The sequence below is a fragment of the Patiria miniata genome, unplaced genomic scaffold (genome assembly GCF_015706575.1).
Source record: "Patiria miniata isolate m_02_andy unplaced genomic scaffold, ASM1570657v1 HiC_scaffold_20, whole genome shotgun sequence".
Lineage (NCBI taxonomy): Eukaryota > Metazoa > Echinodermata > Asteroidea > Valvatida > Asterinidae > Patiria > Patiria miniata.
The window spans coordinates 32,658,166-32,678,375 of record NW_024037059.1 but is presented as its reverse complement, the minus strand read 5'-3'; the positions used below and the strand labels follow the sequence as shown (position 1 = coordinate 32,678,375).

At 37.9% G+C, this 20,210-nt stretch overlaps 1 protein-coding gene and 1 long non-coding RNA gene across 4 annotated transcripts in view; both read right to left on the bottom strand.

The window, feature by feature from the left end:
• LOC119728711 (PR domain zinc finger protein 14-like) overlaps positions 1-20,210 on the bottom strand; it is a gene marked incomplete at its 5' end in the record, with an annotated part of 95,248 nt that overhangs the window by 58,343 nt on the left and 16,695 nt on the right. For both annotated transcript variants that reach the window (XM_038201050.1, XM_038201051.1), the window contains 3 exon segments: positions 7,753-7,914; positions 8,838-9,004; positions 9,882-9,976. In XM_038201050.1, coding sequence (XP_038056978.1) covers positions 7,753-7,914; positions 8,838-9,004; positions 9,882-9,976 — 424 coding nt within the window.
• Positions 11,460-14,515, bottom strand: LOC119728712. 2 transcript variants are annotated; one of them, XR_005271130.1, is made up of 3 exons: positions 14,083-14,515; positions 13,308-13,462; positions 11,460-12,363 (listed from the first exon to the last, which is right to left on the bottom strand). It is a non-coding gene; the product is annotated as an uncharacterized LOC119728712 (long non-coding RNA). The 2 variants fall into 2 exon arrangements; XR_005271129.1 differs by having other exon boundaries at positions 13,308-14,515.

Here is a 20,210-nt window from a genome sequence, read left to right as displayed (position 1 = left end):
AACTAAATTAAAAGTACAAACAAGCGTATTGTCTCTAGTTTTGATTAATGCAATGAGTGCATCATTATCTGCATCAAAGTAAAAAGTAAGTAGAGTCTGTCACAGCCCATGTGGACCATCAAGGCCAGCGTTTATTTCCGGTTTTAATAGCTTGAAATGACTGAGAATGTTTCTATTCCCCCTGGATGGGATGCTAGTTCATCACAGGTTACTCCCCAGCTAATGCCGGTACCCATTTATACTCCTGGGTGGAGTGAAGCAAGTGTGGATGAAGTGGCTTGCCTAATAGTACAGGCAATATAAGGTTTGACCTCAAACAAATTGCAACAGAATTTTTTTCACCACAGTGCATTTCTATAAGGTCCCTAAAATGACATACTAAAAGTCTTAAAAAATCGAGGTGGTGGAAATATGCCTAATTTGCATAAATCCAAAATGGCCGCATATGTTAGGACTTTCGCATTGATTTGGTCATATTTCTCATACTAGGTCGATTTTAGAGGTACTTTAAACAACAGTTTTAGTCCTTTACATTGATTTACTCATTATTCAAGTCCTAGGTAAATTCCAAGATCCCTATGTTTCCGAAATTTTCCAAATGCCGTATAATTTGCATAAATGCCGTATATCAATTTGCCTAATTAAAGTTAAAATAATGGATGCCATGTGTGGACATGTACCAATTGAGTGTTCCCTGATAATCCAAGTCAAATTTCACACCACAGTGCATTGCTATAAGGTCCCTAAAAAGTTGTTAAAAATCCAAGTGGTGGAAATATGCCTAATTTGCATAAATTCAAAAGGCCGCTAATTACATGATTTTCATATGATTTGGCGCGGCCATGATAATAGTATATAGGCCGTTATGTGCGTTTGCTTTTTTTTGTTTAAGAAGTAATTTTTGCCATATTTGGAAAGAGTTTACCTCCCTAAGCCGGAAATGCATTGGAGACATTTTTTCCCAGCTACCGTGTGGCGGCCATCTTGGATTTCAAAATGGCCGCCATTTCGAGCCTAATTTGTATCATAACTTCGGACTTGATTGTCACATGAAGTTTATTTTGATGGCAAACCCCATGTTTTTGATACCAAGGAACCTGAGTATATTATTGTTTATGGTGTACCCCAAATGGATGGCAGCCATCTTGGATATTTCAAAGATATGGCCGCCATTTTCGGCTTATTTGCATAATAAATTTGGACTCGAATGGCGTACGAAGTCAATTTCGGTGGCAAACCCCATACATTTGATACCAAGTAATCTTAATGACCCATTGCTGATGATCTATCCCAGATGGATGGCAGCCATCTTGGATTTTTTTTCAAAATAGCCGCCATCTTGGATCTTATTTATAATAACATTGCACCTGAATGTCCTATGAAGTCCATTTTTTGAATGAACTCAAGTAAATCACTGTGGACGGGGTACTTACAGTTGATTGCAGCCATCTTTGATATTTCATAATTGCCGCCATTCTGAACTATTTGCATAATAAATTTGGACTTCAATGTCGTATGAAGTCACTATTGGTGGTGGCAAAGCCCATAAATTTGATACCAAGGAATCCAATTAGCACATTTAGGCATCCCAAATGGATGGCAGCCATATTGGATATTCAAAAATAGCGGCCATCTTTGATTTCATTTAAATAATAAGGTGGCACCTGAATGTCGTATGAAGTCCATTTTGGTGGCAAACTGCATATGTTCTTGATACCAAGGAACCCAAGTTAATCATTGTTGATGGGGTACTCCACTGGGAGTATACCCCATCAACAATGATTTTCGTGGGTTCCTTGGTATCAAAAACATGGGGTTTGCCACCAAACTGAACTTCATATGACAATCAGGTCCGAAGTTAGATACAAATTAGGCCCGAAATGGCGGCCATTTTGAATTCCATTTTGACCGCCACATGGTAGATAGAAAAAAAAATGTTACCAATGGATTTCCAGCTTAGGAAGGTAAAGTCTATCCAAATAATTATGAGAAAAATTCCTTCTTTAGCAAAGAAAAATGCAGTGGCCAAAAATACGACATAATATGCTATCTAGTAATAACTCTCGTCCTAAGTTGCTTTTCGGGGTACTTTAAACAACATTTGTCATTTGACATTGGGGCCATTCAGTGTCAAATCACCCCCCAAAACTTTAACATTTTAATCCCCAACCTCTTCAAATTGGATCATATTTAGTTTATAGGGTAATTTCGGCTGAAAAGCCGAAATTTTAAGTTTTAGCACCATCGGACAAACAGTTTTCGCGCTACCGCCCAGGCAATTTTGGTCAAAATGGACATTGCTGCCATTTTTAAATGACCATATTTCTATAATCTGTGAGCCAAATGTGTTAATCTTAATTTCCTTTGAAAGGTTACATCATGAGAAATCCAAATTTACCATTGTTTTTTTTCATGTCGGGGTTATTTGAAGTATAATGACATTTTGACCTTTAATTTGACCTTGAATTTGACCTAGTGGATCACCCGACATTGAGACAAACTTGGATGAAAATTAAACCCGGTTTTTGGCTCATCTCAAAGTTGGCATACGCGTTGCAAAATGTGATATCCCTATGCACTGTACTAGTGGATTTAAAGTAGGGATTTTTTTGTCCCTGAAATGTGTTTATGTACAGGGTGTCCAAGACTGTTAAAATTATTCCTTTTATTTTTTTAGTTGATTTATCAATCACTAAATTTTACGGCCGTAAAGTGTTATGTAACTTCGGAGGTGGGCATGCTAGGTGAATTATGCTAGGTGAATTGTTGCATACCAATTCCGGGCTTGCACCCATGCGGGAGGGGTATAAAACCCTCACCCTTTGTGGTTTGTAACTCCTGTGTTGAATCCTCTGTTCTCCTGAGTTAGTCTTTGATTGTTGGTCCGAGTAGAGCGGCGCAAGGGTTCGCTCTGCGACACAGGGATATCACATTTTCCAACACTTATACCAACTTTGACAAGAGCTAGAAACCTTAACAAAAATGTTATACCCCATAGGAAACATAGGATCTCATAAGGTACCTCGGACTGGAATGATGATGAAATCAATGTCAAAGGACAAATTGTTGTTCAAAGTACTCCAAAAAGCAATGCAGGACAAGAGTTATGGCCAAATCAAAAATCATTTAATTAGTGGCCATTTTGAATTTATGCAAATTAGGCATATTTCCACCACTTGGATTTCTTTCCTTTTTTAAGGAACCTTATAGCAATGCACCATGGTGTGAAATTAATTTATGTACATGACTGGACTTGGATTATCAGGGAAAATTTTATTGTGACATGTCCACACATGACAGCCATAATTTTAACTTTAATCTATGCAAATTAATAAATGGCATTTATGCAAATTATTATCGGCATATCGCAAATTTGGGAAACATAGGGATATTGAAACTTACCAAGGTCTAGAAAAATGAGTAAATTCGCCTGATGATCGCCACGCAGTGTGCGTTTGCGTGAAACCAATGGTAGCAGAATAGACTGAACCTATATGTTATATATAGATTCATATATATATCATATTGCAGATAGTATATATATATTACAGCATAATAAATGAATATAAATCATCTACAGATCTTTTCTGAAGTCAATGGGCATCTCAATAATAAATTAAGATCAACTCTCTGTGTTTAGTATTAAATATATTGTTGCAGCATCACTAAATATTCTATTATAAAGTAGCAAAAAAAGTGGTACTGGGTGTGGTTAAGAAACACATTAGAAAACTACTTTCCACCACTCGGATTTCTTAAGACTTTAATATGTTATAGAGGAGATTTTTCTGAGTAATAACCTTTTTAAATGGTTTCTGTTGCAATTTGTTTGAGGTTACCCCTTAATTTTTTACATAATGCCTGTACTATAAGGACACAACATATGGCCAGCAGCTGGATTCAAACCCCTGACCCTCTGATCTTGAGTACGGACCCTAACCACTAGGCCACACCCCTTACACATCTGCACCAAGCAGCTCACTAGCGCTTTGGCTGTAGTGGCTTCAGACAATTGACACCAAATACAATGAGAGAGAATATCTCTCGTCTTCAGAGATCCCACTGGTTGCTGTGCGCCGTATTGCGCATAGAAATATGGTTTTTATAGCTTTTCAAATAACACAGAGCCTGATTGCCTGAATTTTATTTTTCCCCATATGTTAATTGAAATAACTTGGTATGTACATAGTCAGGTGTTTATTACAGGTTCTGGGTTTTTTGTCTTGGGTCAAGAGCCCAAAACAGAATTCAGGTTCGAACCAAAGAAATAAAAAGGGATGCTCTAATGTTATTAATATGTAAAATCCGAAGTGACTTTACAATAACATTATGGTTGATTTTTAACAAATGTTACATTTTTACCACTGTCTTACAAAAGTTACATTGTCTTTGATCAGATCAACTTAAATCTTGGCACAGATCAAAGACCACATTGTAAGTAAGTGTATCGTAAAGTGACATTATGATAACATTATAATGGGTTATGTGACATCATCTTAAAGGTGTATATTTCTCAAGTCCTATATCTAAAGTACTGCAACTCTTGATAGGTTGAATCTTGGTATATAGACAGAGATGTGTTACAGGTGAAAATTGAAGTGACATCATGATGACATCATTATGTGATATATGTATGGATTTTTTTTTAATTTTTCAATATTCTAAAGTATTTTTCAACAATCTACCAAACAAAACATGCTAAAATTGGAAGAGCAGGTCATGCTAATGAGCACAGAATTATGAACAAATATGACTCATTATGATGCCATAAAAATGTCATTCATAAAAATTAAGTCATCATGTTATCAGGGAACTTTGTTCATGCATGAAATTGATCGTTTACATGATAATGTACATGTAAAAAGCATGAATATTCAGAAACAAAATTTAAATGCGGAAAAGCCTTATATGATCTGTTCATTAAACAGACATACATGTACACATCTAGATTTTCTTTCTTGTTTTTGTTCCATACTCTATCCCATATGCGCAGCAATTTGGGCAAATAAGACAAATCAGCAAAATAGACCATTAAAGACGACACAGCCAATTAATTGAAAATTTTGCACACATATAGACAATTCACAATTTTTACTTTGTCCTCTGCATTTGGTACTTGCCAAAAAGATTTGACACTTCATGTAGATAAAGCATGTAATGCGTGTTATATACACACCTGTTCAGATTGTCGGTCAGCCATGGAAAACGTGGAAACCATAGCACATGTACGACACTTTTGACATGAAACAGTCATATTGAAACTAACATACACAAATACTATAATATCAAAGATGTGCCGTGAAGATGGATGTCATCATGTGTCATGTGATGTCAGCTTAAAGGTGCATTTATAAGTACAAGTCTGATTGGGTTAAAACTTTGTAAAAAGGGATGTCATGATGATGGCATCGTGTGTTCTTTTTATGGAATTTTCATTTTTCTGTCTTTTACCCATATTTCAGGAACAAAACATGCTCCATTCATAATTCATGTTGTAACACAGGTTTGTTTAGTCACAGATATGCATGGAATTTTAAAAAATGTGTGATGTCATCATGACACCCATCAAAAAGTACTAGTTTGTAGAATACATGCAAGGGAAGGTTAGTTCTCTTCGTATAGAATTCTGAAAATGTACCTATAAACTGATGTCATGAGACGTAATGATTTCATCATATCTCTTGTCAATGCAGGACTATATTATGGGGTCTATATCCTTTCCAAGTTTCATTAAAGGCACACTGCATCCTGGAATGAGCACAATTGGGCTACAAAACAATGTAAACATCTACACAACTATCCTTAAAAAACGGGCGTTTTTGTTTTATTCTTGTGTTATGTGTGCGAGAACGAGTTTAGGGGTCTATTTTTTGCGACCCCCAAAAGTCTGGCTGTTCATGCTAGTTATGAATCCGGCCATGAAGTGTTCGCCTTTTGCAGACGTGTAAGAAACCACATCTGTGCATTGGTGCTGTGTGTAATTTTATGTGACAAACACAACTTGTATTATACATTGACTGAAACAACAGGAAAAACGTATGCGTAATCCGTAGTGTCTGATGTAAATCTTTTTTTTAGGGGGGGGGGGTCTTTTCTCGGGAACGGTAAGACATTAGGTTGGTTTCTCAGTAAATAATCCAAAACATGAAAATTTTGTGGATTTCAGGATACAGTACCCCTTTAAATTGAGAACATGTACAAAGTCTATCGAGATTTGGAGAGACGTAAATGAGGAAAATATAAACATATGATTTAAAACCGTGTATCTGTATCCATCTCCAATATACATGGTTTAATACTGGGCTTTAACTGACTGTGAATTAAAACCTAGATGGGATGGAATTTAAGTATTCCAGTTTTAAATAAATACCTATAAAATTGAAGTTACTCAAAAGCCAAGTAACATATTCCTTTACTCTGAAATCACTGGACATTTGAGAATGAAAAGTTCCTTGTATCGTGTGACATTGTTCACAAAATCTGTTTGTTGGCTGTAATATCATAGATACATGTAGATACAAGTATATTACTGGAATCCTTTGCAATGATAACATATTTTGTTTTTTTAGTTAAAGAGACTTGTTTGTTTTCAGTTCTCACTCAAAACTATGCATTTAAATAGTGATTAAGAAATGTACGAAGAGAACACTATTTGGGAAACTGGTGCTGCGACGCGTCGCAACCGAGTTATGACATGTAACAGGTCGTAACTCGCGCCGCAACGTATGATCCATTTCATGAAACTTGCGATGGTTGAACCCTTTGTATGGTCCTTAACAACGGCTTAAAACATGACGTGTCTAGTGATCATCGCAAAGTTAGAAGCGTTCTTTTTTTTTTATGCAATTTTTTATGCCATAAAAATACATAAACGAGACTTTAATACCGATACAATGTGTGTTAAGTTGTAAAAAGAAAATGCATTCAATAATTATTAATTAGCCTAAAATATTGCAGTTGAAATTTCAAAGTAGCTATACATTCCACTGAGAGCTTGTTTTCCTTCGAAATTGCTTTACAAGTTATCCATGTTTTTTATGTTTTAAAACTTGTGAGAGGAGATCCAATGGCTCATTGTTGAATATCAGGCATCTATTAACTGTACACTGAATAAATACGTAAAACAGTCACCGCGTTGTGTTATAAATTCACCTATGACACGTCGCACTTAGGACGTGTTTTGTGAAATGGATCGCAGGATGCGTCGCAGCTACTACGCACCGTAGGGATACGACACGTCGCAGCACTGTGATGCATCGTAAGTTACGATGACTTTCATTATATCGGGTGCTGGACTAATTCGCAATAGGTTTTATTAATAAGATTGAAGTGGTGTCAGTAAATAGATATCTCATTTTTATAACTACTGAAAAGCTTGATGGAATTGAGGGAGTGCAGAGCGCATATCTAAAAATGGCACCTGTAATACTTTTGAACAAGTTTGACTGATGCTAGAAGTTTGGGTTGAAGAGAGAGGAGGATGTACATCATGTATCATTTGCAACTGTTGTTGGGGATGATGCTGCCTTTGAAGTTTTGTCTGTTGCTGAAAATGGGACTGTGGAGATTGATGAAGTTGGTGCTGATGTAGCTTACATGTTATCTCTTCGTGGTGTTCTGGTGGTGTTTTGGGAGATTGTGTGACATTGGCAGGGCACATTGCATAGGGTGTACCAGACTGTGTTTGATGCTGGATGGGCAAAAAACCCACACCTTGTCCAGAGTCAATCGATTCTGAGCAAAGAGACTCACCTGAAATATTCTTCACATTCAAACTTTCTGTTTCCACTGCTGGCTCTATCCTCATTCTCTCCCTTGCATTTACTCTCACTGTTTGTTTTGCTGGAGAAGGGAACCCACGTGATATCTTGTTGGAGAATGTAGGTGGCGGCACTGGGGGGACTTTTAATAGATCTGTCAATCGGTGAGAGGAGGGTGTAAAGTGTCCCACAGAGCAATGCACAGGAATCTCTTCAGTAAAAGGAATGTGGAGTTGTCCTTGAAACTGGTCTATTTCTAGTGCTTGTTGAACTTTTGCTGTGGCTAATTCCTGTTCATCCAATTTAACCCGTATATTGTTACTTCTGTCATGGCTCTTTCTTGTGTGTCTTACAAGGTGATCTTTGCGTCCAAATCTCTGCCCACAAGCCTGGCAAAGAAAATCCTTTCTACCCGTGTGTACAACCATGTGGCGTCTAACATCTTTTCTTGTGTAAAACTGTCTATCACAGTGTTCACATTGATGCTTCTTCTCTTTAGTTCCACTGGACTTTCCCGAATGAAATTTGATGTGCTCAAGTAGATTGTGTGTATTTTCAAAGTCTTTGTTACAGATTTTACAAGTTAACTCACCAGATGCAGCAGCATGTAATGCCATGTGCTTCTTGAATCCTGGTTTGGTGTTGTACATCTTACCACAATAAGTACACCTAAATGATATTTTATTGGGGTCATGAGTTTGCAAGTGATTTTTGAGGTGATCCTTTCGATGAAATTTCTTGTCGCAGTATGAACATATATGAATTTTCATTGGAGAATGAGTGGTCATATGCCGCAATAGTTTATACTTTGAAATGAAGGCCTTCGTACACTGACTATTGGTGCACAGGAATGGACGTTCTCCTGTGTGTATATAGCTATGTGTTTTCAGTTTGTCATGGTTTAAAAAAACCTTTGGACAAAGATGACAAGCAAAAGTCATAGGTTCTTTCCTGACATGTAGCTTTGAAGGGCCAGGATTTTCCTCCTTTTTCACTTGTGTATAAACATGCAAGTCTTTATTCCCAAGCTCTAGCTGTTGTGTCTTCTCACAAACTTTTGACTGCCTTGCACTTAACCTGTTTTGTGATGTCCTGACGTTTTGCTGTTGGCATGGTTTGGCTCTCTTAATCTTGGATTCACATGAATGCACTTCAAGCAGAGAAAATGTTCCAAACACCTTACTACAATTGGAACATTTCCATGGTTCACAAGAACTAGCACACGCTGAATTATTGTTCTTGTCCTGAATAAATAAAGAAAAAGACAAAATAAAATCATAATCACCAAAGCAGCCTCTGGAAAGACAACTGCATCCCCCAAAATAATAATAATAATAATAATAATAACGGAAAAATATACCGCGCCATTATCCGCCATAAATGACGCTCATGGCGCAAACAAAAATTATATCAAATCAGAAATAACAAAACAATTAAATTTAACTAAACAAGAATATTCTGAGTGGTCTGAAACAAATAGGTCTTTTGGGCAACTTTAAATTCAGAAAGCGATGAGATATTGCGAATGCCGAGGGGTAGTTTGTTCCAAAGATGAGGACCTGCATAAGAAAATGATCGATCACCCCAAGATTTGTGAGTGCGAGGGACAACCAGCAAAGAAGCATCAGAAGATCTCAATCGCCTGGATGGATTATATGGAGTTAATAGGTCTATGTTGTATTCAGGAGCTGAATCATGAAGGCAATGAAAAACAAGCAGTAACAGTTTGTACTAAATCCGGTCAGCAAAAGGGAGCCAATGCAGAGACTGCAAAATCGGGGGATATGGGTTCTAGAGAGTGTCAGGGTCACAATTCGAGCGGCAGAATTTTGGAGTCTTTGTAGGCGAGCAAGTTGGTTACGGGGTAGCTGATACAACAGGGAATTACAAAAATCCAACCGAGATGAAATGAGGGCGTGAACAAGTTTCTCTGTTGCTGAGCGGGTTAGATACTTCCGAATTAAACCCAAGTAGGAGGGGAGGAAATTTTGTGTGGTGTCATTATTTGAAATGAAGAAAATGTTAATTATTTGCAACGCTTTGCCGCAAAGGTGAAACCACTTTAACTGTGTTAATTTCCATAATAACCCATTATTTTGAGATGACCTTTTTGATACCTACCTTTTCATGTAGTTCTTGTAGTGTCTCTTTAACATCAAATTGATTTTGTTCATCAGTGGACTGTATCAGACTTGTCTCTGTCTTTGCAGAACCATCTGCAGATGGGCAAAAACATTGAATCCTGCCATCAATATTAAGGGTAATGTAGGGCAAATCATTTGTCATTTGTGCACTTTGTTCGTTTGAAGCAGCAAAGTGCTAAGATCTAAAGACAGGTGCTTAGCAACTAACCTGATGAAGTTTAAGCTATGTGAAATCTGTATATTTCAAGAAACAATTTTCTAAGATCTAGTTTACATTTCAAAGGTTGCCGTTTAAAGACAATTGTAGCGACAATTCTTGAAATAACATTTTTGAACGAAACAGATTTTAGGGTTATTTCGTTTAATTGGTAATATAATGGTGATTGAGGAAGCCATTTTTTTCATCTGAAAGTTCTTAGTTTATTAATTTGGCTTACCAGTCATAATTATATTTGGTGCTACATATGTTTTTAAAATATGAAATATATATATACAGGGTGTTTAAATAAAAAGGAAACCCAACTTTGAAGAGCCAGTATGGACAGACTAAATGTTTACTGGCTATAAAACTGGTATCATCTGAAAGCGTAATCTCTATACTTTTCAATGATACCTTGTTTACATTTCCAGGGTCATGCATCACTGAGTGCCATTGTCATGAGATTTTGATGCAAAATTGCAGTTGGTTTACTTTTTATGTTAAACACAATAGGCATGGTGTGCATGAGAATAAGTATTCAAGAAGAAGACATGAGTGCATAAAAAAGAAACCAAAAAACTAAATCGGGTTGGTTTCAAAACTGGATTTTATTGTTTGTCATAAATTTCTTTCAAGGTCAGCAGCAAGAAGCTTGTGTTGAATGTGGATGCGATAGAGGAATCCCACAACGACGAGTTTAGCGTCGATCTGCGCACTTCCGGGTTTGAAAACGAGGCTGGCTGTGTCAGGAGAAACTACGAGTTTACCTGGCCTACGCTGTTCTGAAAGAAATCCTTGAACCTCGCACCCATTTTTTTTAGTTGAACCGTATTAATTGATTCATATTCAATTGAAGAATTGGATCGGAAGGAGTTGCATACCTGTGCACAAACCCTATGAGACTGGTCTGAAAAATACCAATCAAACTGTTTACTCAGTAGGCCCATGCTTCAATATTTTCCCTGCTGCAAATTTGACTCTTTAGGACGTTTCCACTTTCTGATGGGTGATAGGTCACTGCAGGGAAAACTCAGTGATGTCCATGTACGGGATTCTTCCCGAAGTTTTTCATAGACAAGTCTAGTTCTGGAGTAGTATGCACAAAAATGTACATGTCTAGTAATAAACAGCATTTTGGTGTACAATCGTAGGTGTCTGCGTTTAGATATAAAAAGGTACGTGTAATAATTGATGGTTTTCAGGTTTTTTCCCTCATTCCCCCCCCCCCAAAACCCAAACAATTAGAGTAGGGGCATTCAAAATAGGGTTGGTGGGGCATATCAGAAGCAGATTTTTTTTTGCCTAATGTATAAACTCTACACTCCAAGAAAGAACAAATACTCTCACTGACATTAATTTAAATACATACATCACTTGTTCACTTTATTTCAAATACATGTATCCAGCACTTTCTTGACTTTTATTGAAGTGAGAAAAAATTAATGTTTTGGAGCATATTCTTTAAGGGGTCGATTTGTTTATGCTTGGTTTACATTCAGTTACTGTCATATGTAATGCCTGTGAAATAAATATGAAATAAAACATAAATTTTAATGTGCTTGGCTTCTTGACTAATTTTTGTAACTGTGTATTTTTATGTAAGCCCTTAAATCAAGCATGCAAAACTTGCCAATATAAGGATGTACACCTTAAGTTTCATAAATGCATACTACTGAGTTATACAAGTTCAACACATTTTGTTTCTAATATTTTGATAGGGGTCTACACTGACACTATTTTGACGAATGTTTGATACCCAAACCAGTGTGCGATACCAGTTGATCACTTATGCCTAATGTCTAATGACTACAAACTTAATGTATCAACATGAATGCCTCTTTAAAACTATGAATCATAATTATTCACAATTCAAAATATAAAAAAAAAGAACCATCTCAGCCAATGCTGTGGGTGCTGAAAAGTCTTGATCGAGTTATAACACTGTCAAGGGAAAATGATTACATGCAAAAAAAAAGTTTTTAACTTTGCGAGACAATAGATTAGAATTGTTCAATAGCCACTTTGATGTAAAAGCCAAAATAAACTTCTGCATTTTTTTTTTGTAAAGGATATTCCAAAATGTTAATTCAAAAGGTGTTCGTTGAATGATTAAACCTTTGTGTGTGTAAACAACAAAGTCACACTATTCTGCTCCAGTTAATGCCAGCTGACCCTGCACTAGAGACTCTCCCAATGCTCATCTGGAGTGGGATCAACGATTGTAGACTCATTTCCATGTCTAAGGACAAGCTGTTGGATCCTAAAATGGAAAATAACAAGAAATGGGAAAAATCAACAATTTGTATTGTCAGAATAATGTAACATGGTTTACGGGTTTTAGCCCTCACATATATTGGTGATTGTAAGTTGGCATGTACTGTGTGAGTTATTGCATTGATTCACATGTAGTCATTTTTATTGAATGTAAACAACAATTGCTCTCATCATCTTCATATTCCATCTGATAATTTCTCTCATAAACAAAAAACATGCCCTCTCTGCAGCCAGGTATGTGAGTGCTATTGCATAAAAGTGGGTTTTCATTGTCTTATAAGAACATAGAAATGGAGTACTACATGTCAATTCCACAATCACTGCAATAATTGCAAAAGTACTGTCAGCAATGGTGGATCCAAGGAGGTGTGGAGGCCCCCCCCCCCAACATTTTCCCAAACATGGCTATTTTTTTACTTGTGAATACCATTCTGTCCCTGCCCCCTCCCCTCCCAGGACAACCTCACCCTCCTCCTCAGTGGTAACCTCTCTGTCCACCCTTGGTCTGTGACTGTATACAAAATGTACTAGGAACACCCCCCCCCCCCCCCCCAGGCCCTCCCAGCCATGCCCACATGCTTGCCCACAACATAGGCAGCACCAGACACTAATTTAATTAGCCTTAAACGGTGTACAAATGAGGCCAAAATAAAAATAGTTCTGCTTCTGGTTACCCTACCTACCATCTTTTGACAGCTCCTACCCTATTTTGTTTGGGGGGGAGGGAGGGGGAAATGAAAAAAAAAACAACGAAAATCGTCAATTACTTTTTGTACACTTGACTACATACCGACACCTCCATATGATTGTAAACAAAATAACATGGTCAAAAAAAATAATAAACCCTGCCTACCTACCCTATTTCCAAATCCCATGTATAAATCGGAAGCAGAACTTTTTTTGTGGCCGAACATTTTTCTGCATACATACCTCTATCATCTGCGCCTTGGCCTTGCAAGAATCTCCACGGCATTTAAGTCAAAACTTCGGTCTTCGGTCTTCACATTTTACTTTTTGAAGAGCAGGCACAGAAACATCCCGTTTTGCTCCTGGAATGTCATCTTCTCTGTGAGATTAGCCATTGTCTAATGAATACAAAAGTATCAATTTATGTAATTATTAAAAACTGTTTTAAAATGACAATGATGTCTAGCAAAGTTTCGTACATGGATTTTTCTAAATCAATTCACCGCTCAGGCAGTCTGGCTATATTCTACAATCGTTAAAAATAGCCGTTTTATTTGTAAACATGAAATGCAATTTTGACGAGAGCCTCCATTTATTCACATCTGCAACCCTGTAATTAATTGAAGATGGCACTGCTGTCTTTCCAATATTCTACTAGTCTATACAAAACAACTGAGAAACCTAAGCTCATAACAAAACTACGAAACAATAATAATATTTCAGTGTATAATCTTCTTGATTGAGGAACCTCGAAAATCGGTCTAGTTTCTGAACTTCGGCCTACAGTAACCACGCTTAATCGTCGGGTTCCTTGAATCTACCGACATGGCCGATATACATACACAAAACAGTGACCAAAAAAATGTCAACAATATTGGCATATCCTATAATAGTATGGCAGTGGCATACTTGTATATTTATGCTATATTAACGTGGGATTTATTACATGCCACCGCCACTAAAAAAATCGCAAGATTTACAAAAAAGGAAAACGTCTTTAACGAGAGGGCCGACCTACCTGCCTGCAATGTGAGGAACAGAACGTGCAGAATGCGTGCCACAGAGACCCTCGGTTTCAATGTGGAAATGCGGAGACGGTGGTAATTCGAAATTCCTCTATACGGATGAAGATGAAGGTCAAGTCGTGTTTATCCGATTGAAAGAGGCTGGGCTGAGCCCAACTCCATTCCGTCTTGCACTTTTGTCATGTTGATGGTCGATCAACTGCTGACGAACTGCAGCGATTGTCCTCTGATCTTGCTGTCCTTGGTCTTCCCAATCTAGTCCATGAGTCCATGAACACTTGCTTGATGTCCTCTACAGCATCCCAGCATTAAATTCTTTCAAAAGGTTACAATTATTTCACCTGTATTTGGCTAAACACTGTATTGAGGCCACCTGCCTAATGTGGCCAACATGTCATTGCATGTCATAAGCTCATAAAAGGGAATGTACAACATAGCTTTTCCTGTAATTTTCAGAAAAGGCTGTGGGGGGGGGGGGGGGGGATGGGTTAAGTATTTTAAAGCAAACTCACACGGACTTGTATGAAGTTTTGTGTTCATAGATGCTGGAAAACCCAAGAAACAATCATTTTCTTGTAGTCTGGTTCCCCGACCCCTCTTTAAATTCAACACTGCAATTTATAGACGCCAGGGAATTGTATGGTCAGGGAAACAGGGAAACTTGCGTGAACCCATTCAAAGATGTGCTAACGATTGCAAACAAAATGTCGACTAACTTAATATTGTAAATTGGGGGCAGTATTTGGGGGAAAACAGTTTTCTTCCAACCAGCGTTGGAAATTGATACAAAAATACCACTTTTCTTGAGAATGACAGCAAATCAGGTGCCATGAGTTTTACAGGGTATGCTTTCGACTGTACTTCACTAACAGTCAAGTACAGTATTTCATAGAAATTTGGTAGTTATATTTTTGGATGTTTGCAAATCTTGTATATATATTCCCTTTAAACTGCTCACTCTCCTTTTGAAACTGCACTCGAAGACTACTGACCCATGCGTGTTGTTATTTTAACGAAGCACACTGCAGGCCACCAGGGCAGATATAAGCAGAGGCAGTTTTTCTTTGGGGGGGGGGGAGAGGCTGGTGTAGAAGGTTCATTTCAAATTAGCTTTTGAGTTTTCAATGGCTACATTCTACAGGTTGATGGTTGAGGTTAAAATGTATTAAAATTGGTATAGAAGTCGAATGTGTAATCTTAGAAGAGCATGTCCATTTTGGCGGGCTGTATTTTCTGAAGGTCATGGTTGTTTCCTTGTACTATAATAATTGGCATGTTTTATTTTCATGAAACTGTAACTATTAGATCATAATTATGACAGATACCCCTACAAATGGCTTGCAAATCTGATATAAAAACAAGTCAGGTGTGTTTACAAACACAAATGCCCCGCAACCATGACTGTTCCCATGACCTAACACCACTCTTTTAACATCAACTAACATGTACATGTACTTGGGTCACATGGAACGTTCATTGACAGCATTAGTGTTTTCTGTAGGTTTTATATGAATTAATCCCTATGATCTCAGAATAAATACAAGATTTCTATTGTTTTAGCCACTGTGACCTTGACCCTTGACCTTTCGGCCCAAAATGCAATAGGCTTCTTAGGATTACCAAGAACAATCCACAAACCAAATTTGAAGTTCACATGTAAGTATTTCTCAAGTTATCTCGCTGACAAAATTTCTTTTGTTTTAGCCACTGTGACCTTGACCCTGGACCTTTTGACCCCCAATGCAATAGGCTTCTTAGGATTGCCAAGAATAATCCACAAACCAAATTTGAAGTTCACATGTAAAGTATTTCTCAAGTCATCGCGCTGACAAAATTTCTTTTGTTTTAGCCACTGTGACCTTGACCCTGGACCTTTCGGCTCCCAATGCAATAGGCTTCTTAGGATTACCAATAACAATCCACAAACCAAAATTTGAAGTTCACATGTAAAGTATTTCTCAAGTTATCGTGCTGACAAAATGTCTTTTGTTTTAGCCACTGTGACCTTGAAAAACCCTGGACTTTTCGACCCCCAATGCAATAGGCTTTTTAGAATTGCCAAGAACAATCCACAAACCAAATTTGAAGTTCACATGTAAAGCATTTCTCAAGTTATCACGCTGACAAAATTTCTTTTGCTTTAGCCACTGAGACCTTGACCCTTGACCTTTCGGCCCCCAATGCAATAGGCTTCTTAGGATTGCCAAGAACAATCCACAAACCAAATTTGAAGTTCACATGTAAAGTATTTCTCAAGTTATCACGCTGACAAGATTTGTCCGGACACACACACCCACCCACCCACATACCCACCTACGGAAGGACAAGGGGAAAATAGTATGTCCCTTCGGCTTCGCCGCGGGGGAACAATAAGTGCACATGTATTTCCATAAACTTGCTGCACAGAAAATGTGAGTTTTCATGGGGAAAAAATTAAGCAATTTTTGGTCTTCTTGACAATTAAATATGATTTTGTTGCGACTGCTGGTATTTTCATACATTCATAAATGTAATAAATATTGTGTATTTTGCAACCAGATGGAACTTTAGTTCTTTCTACATACTGCAATAGGGCTTATCTGATTTAATGAACCACCAAACCCTCCCAAATGAGCTTAATAATTATGAACATTTATTCATAAATACCTCAGACAGTTTAGCTATTCCTATTGGTCGAGAGCCTGTCACGTGACCGGTCTTAAACGGATGATAAAGACATGGCTAGCTGGTCTTAAACACTTTTCCAGTGTCACAATAAAATGTGGACTCCTAAAAATCCAGTGCCTCTTACCGTTTCATTGGTTGAACGTTCACAATCCTCACGTAGGCATGCGCAACACTACAAGCGAGTCAGAATTTTATAGTTCTAAATTCAAAACGCAACGCCCCAGGTGCGTTCTGCGTGACATCGCGCAGAACATGTTACGCGCGCGTCAATCTCCATAAAAGGGTTGTTTACATCTTACTCGCCAGCTGAACACTCCATTATTTTGCTAGAGGGATGTTTCAAAAAGCATGAAGTGAACTTGTTGAACAAAATCGGGATTTTTTGAACGAATTATTTGATATTTTTTTACGGATAAGGTATTTATGAATGGGAATAAATATGTGCTCGGTCGGCCTCCGGCTCGGGTTATTATCAGCACCCAGACTCTAAGCGGTATTAAACGAGTGATAAAAACCTCCGGAGCACACATTTATTCCCTTATTAACTTCAAAATTGTGCCTGTATATCACTTTTGATTCTGATGAAACTCCCTGACTATCATTCAAATTTACTCGAATTTAGAGTCAGAGTCTGTATTTGAGTTGTCATCAAGACAGGCTTGATCATCAACCTCATGATCGTCTTTGCTGATTTAATTGTCACAATGTAAGTTGTTCCCTTGTTGACCTCCTCTGTTCTGTACTACAACCTTTTCCGTGTGAATGCACTACTACAATTCCTTTGATAATATACAGTGTATGTCAGGGAAAGATGTAACTGATGATGAAACCTGCAGAATTGGATCAAACGCGCAGGTTTTTGTAGCATTAAGCAGTGAGACCCAAGAAGACAAATCTTTAGGATTTCTTTACAACTTCTGCATTGTTGTCTCCTGCTGATCATAAAATACAAGTCTGTGTTTTGGTCACACCTCTGGATTGGGAACATGTCATGCGAGGTTTCTTTGAGGGTGGATAACTCCAGGAATATATTCTTCCTCATCACTTTCCACATTCTGTGCAAAGAAATGCTAGCCAGCTGATGAGTAACCCAAAGAAATTGTGGGAAAAAAGTGAAATATTCCTACTTTATATGCAACGGCAGTCACATCACACTTCTTATATGGAATAGACAGGTATAATAAATATGTGCAAAAAGTGTCACCTTGAACACAACCAGTGTTGCCGAACAAAAATTTCAAGAAATTTTGTGACCCATCTTGAAAACTTGAAAATAAATCTGAACAAGCCAAAAATCTTGAAAAAAAAATCCAAAGTGCAAAAAAAATAAATTGATGTAGGGGCCTACAATTTTTTTTTTTTAACGGTTGTGTGATTTGTATTTTGAATTTATTATTTTTGATTAGCAGCTCGCTACAGTCAGTATCCAGTAAAAAAACAAAGACTATGGTTTTTACCAGAAAAAAAGTAAAAAGAAAATCAATTCCGGCATCATTGTTTACCCAAAAATCCTACTCTGAAAAATATGTGAATGTATTTTATTTAGTTTACACAAGGTTGTGTAATATCTTTAAAATGTCCGGATGCTGATCTTGAAAAAAAAAAATATGGAGTCGTCACACTGAACAGAACTTTACTAATCTAAGATTCTATGAGTATGAACTACAACTGTCGTGTCACAAAATATGACACTAGGCAAGCAGGGGTACATTTGGTTCTGGACTAATTAAGACATGTGAGAAGTGCAGGAGACATGAAGTGCAGGAGACATGTAGGATTCATTAAAAATGTATAGTGGGTCTACAGATTTATGGAGAAAGCAACCGATTGTTGCTGACCACACGTAAGCAATTCATCAGCAGTCCAGACCATTCACACAGCATGATACAGATGAGGGAATCATGGGGCCATGCATCTCCGAAGAAATGGATGGGGCTTAGCAAGGCCGAATCTGGACTATACAGGCAGACACAATAAAATCCTGAGTGAGAATAATCAGTCTCCGAAGTACAAGGTAGTGCTGCAGCCGTACCGCCGAACCGAACTAAAAATAGCCAAACTTGGCTTTCCGAACCGAACAGAACCCAAATGTCGGTTCGGAAAGTTCGGAAAGTATTTGTTGATAGCGCTAGGAATGCTAAAGCTTGCAATGAAAGGGCAAAAATAAAACGTGTGGATGATTGAACAAGTCACCGCATTCATCTTCATTATTTGCAGTGTTCTAGCAAGGCATACATTAGGATATCGGGCCAATACACTTTGAAAAAAATCGTACGCGCCTTGCAATTTTCTCAAAGAAAAGCGTGCTCTTTGCATTCATCCAGCGTGGTCAGTATCTCTGCAACCTCGTTCCCCATGGGTACGATCTTGCTGCGCCATGTTGTTTCCCATCATGCCTTGCGCGATCTTAACCCCTGGAATTGTGTAATTTAAATGTGTCAAAATATGGCACATTATAATTAAGCTGCAGTTTATCCGTTTTACATGCCGACGCCATCTTTAAAATGTTAAAAGTTGTGATTTTGAAGAGTCAATCCTTTCAAACATAACGTTTGGACATTACGTTATTTAGCAAAGATTTGTATTTAAAGGGAATATACATCATTTGCTTTTGCTGTAATTTTCAGAAATGGATGGAATTGTGGGGGTTGGAAATATATAGCAAATATAGTTACACTGACTTTTTTTAGGTTTTGGGTTCGAAAATGCTATAAAAACCAAGAAAAACAATCATTTTCCTGTAGTCTGGTTCCCTGACTTCATTTAAGAAGAAACAGAGCAGTTTACATATATTGGGGAATTGTAAGGTCAGGGAACCAGTCTAGCTGGCTTGTACCCGTTCATAGGTGTGTAATCGATTGCAAACAAGTGCGATGGTCAACTGGGGCCAGTATTTGAAAAAAAAGCCAGTTTTTTCCAACGCTGATCGGCCGATCAGCGTTGGAAATTGATACAAAAATACCACTTTTCTTGAAAATGACAGTATACCAGGTGCCATGATTTTACAGGATGCTTTACACTGTCATTCACTAACAGTCCAGCAAGGTATTTCAGAATGATTTGGTAGTTTTATTTTTTGATGTTTGCAAATGTTGTATTTTCCCTTTAATGTACGTACCCCTTTCGTCACTTTACAACCGAAGATACAGGTTTTTTTAAGCGAAAAAACGAGGCTGCCATAATCCATATCGTACAGGCATCGCGACTTTTGAATAACAATTTTTTTTCGTACGTGACGTTACGTGCAAAGCTAAGCACGCGAGCGCGAGCGCATTATGGGCGCGCCTGGCGTGCAATCTTCGAAATGCGCACGCAGTACACTGTGAATAGCCAATGAGCGTCGTTTAGGTCATAATCATGGCCAGGGGTTAGTGTAAGGAACGCGCACGCGCCCATGGAGTCGAGGCTGGTATCTCTGGCCCTGCTGCGCCGTGTTCCAGCGTGACGTAGTACG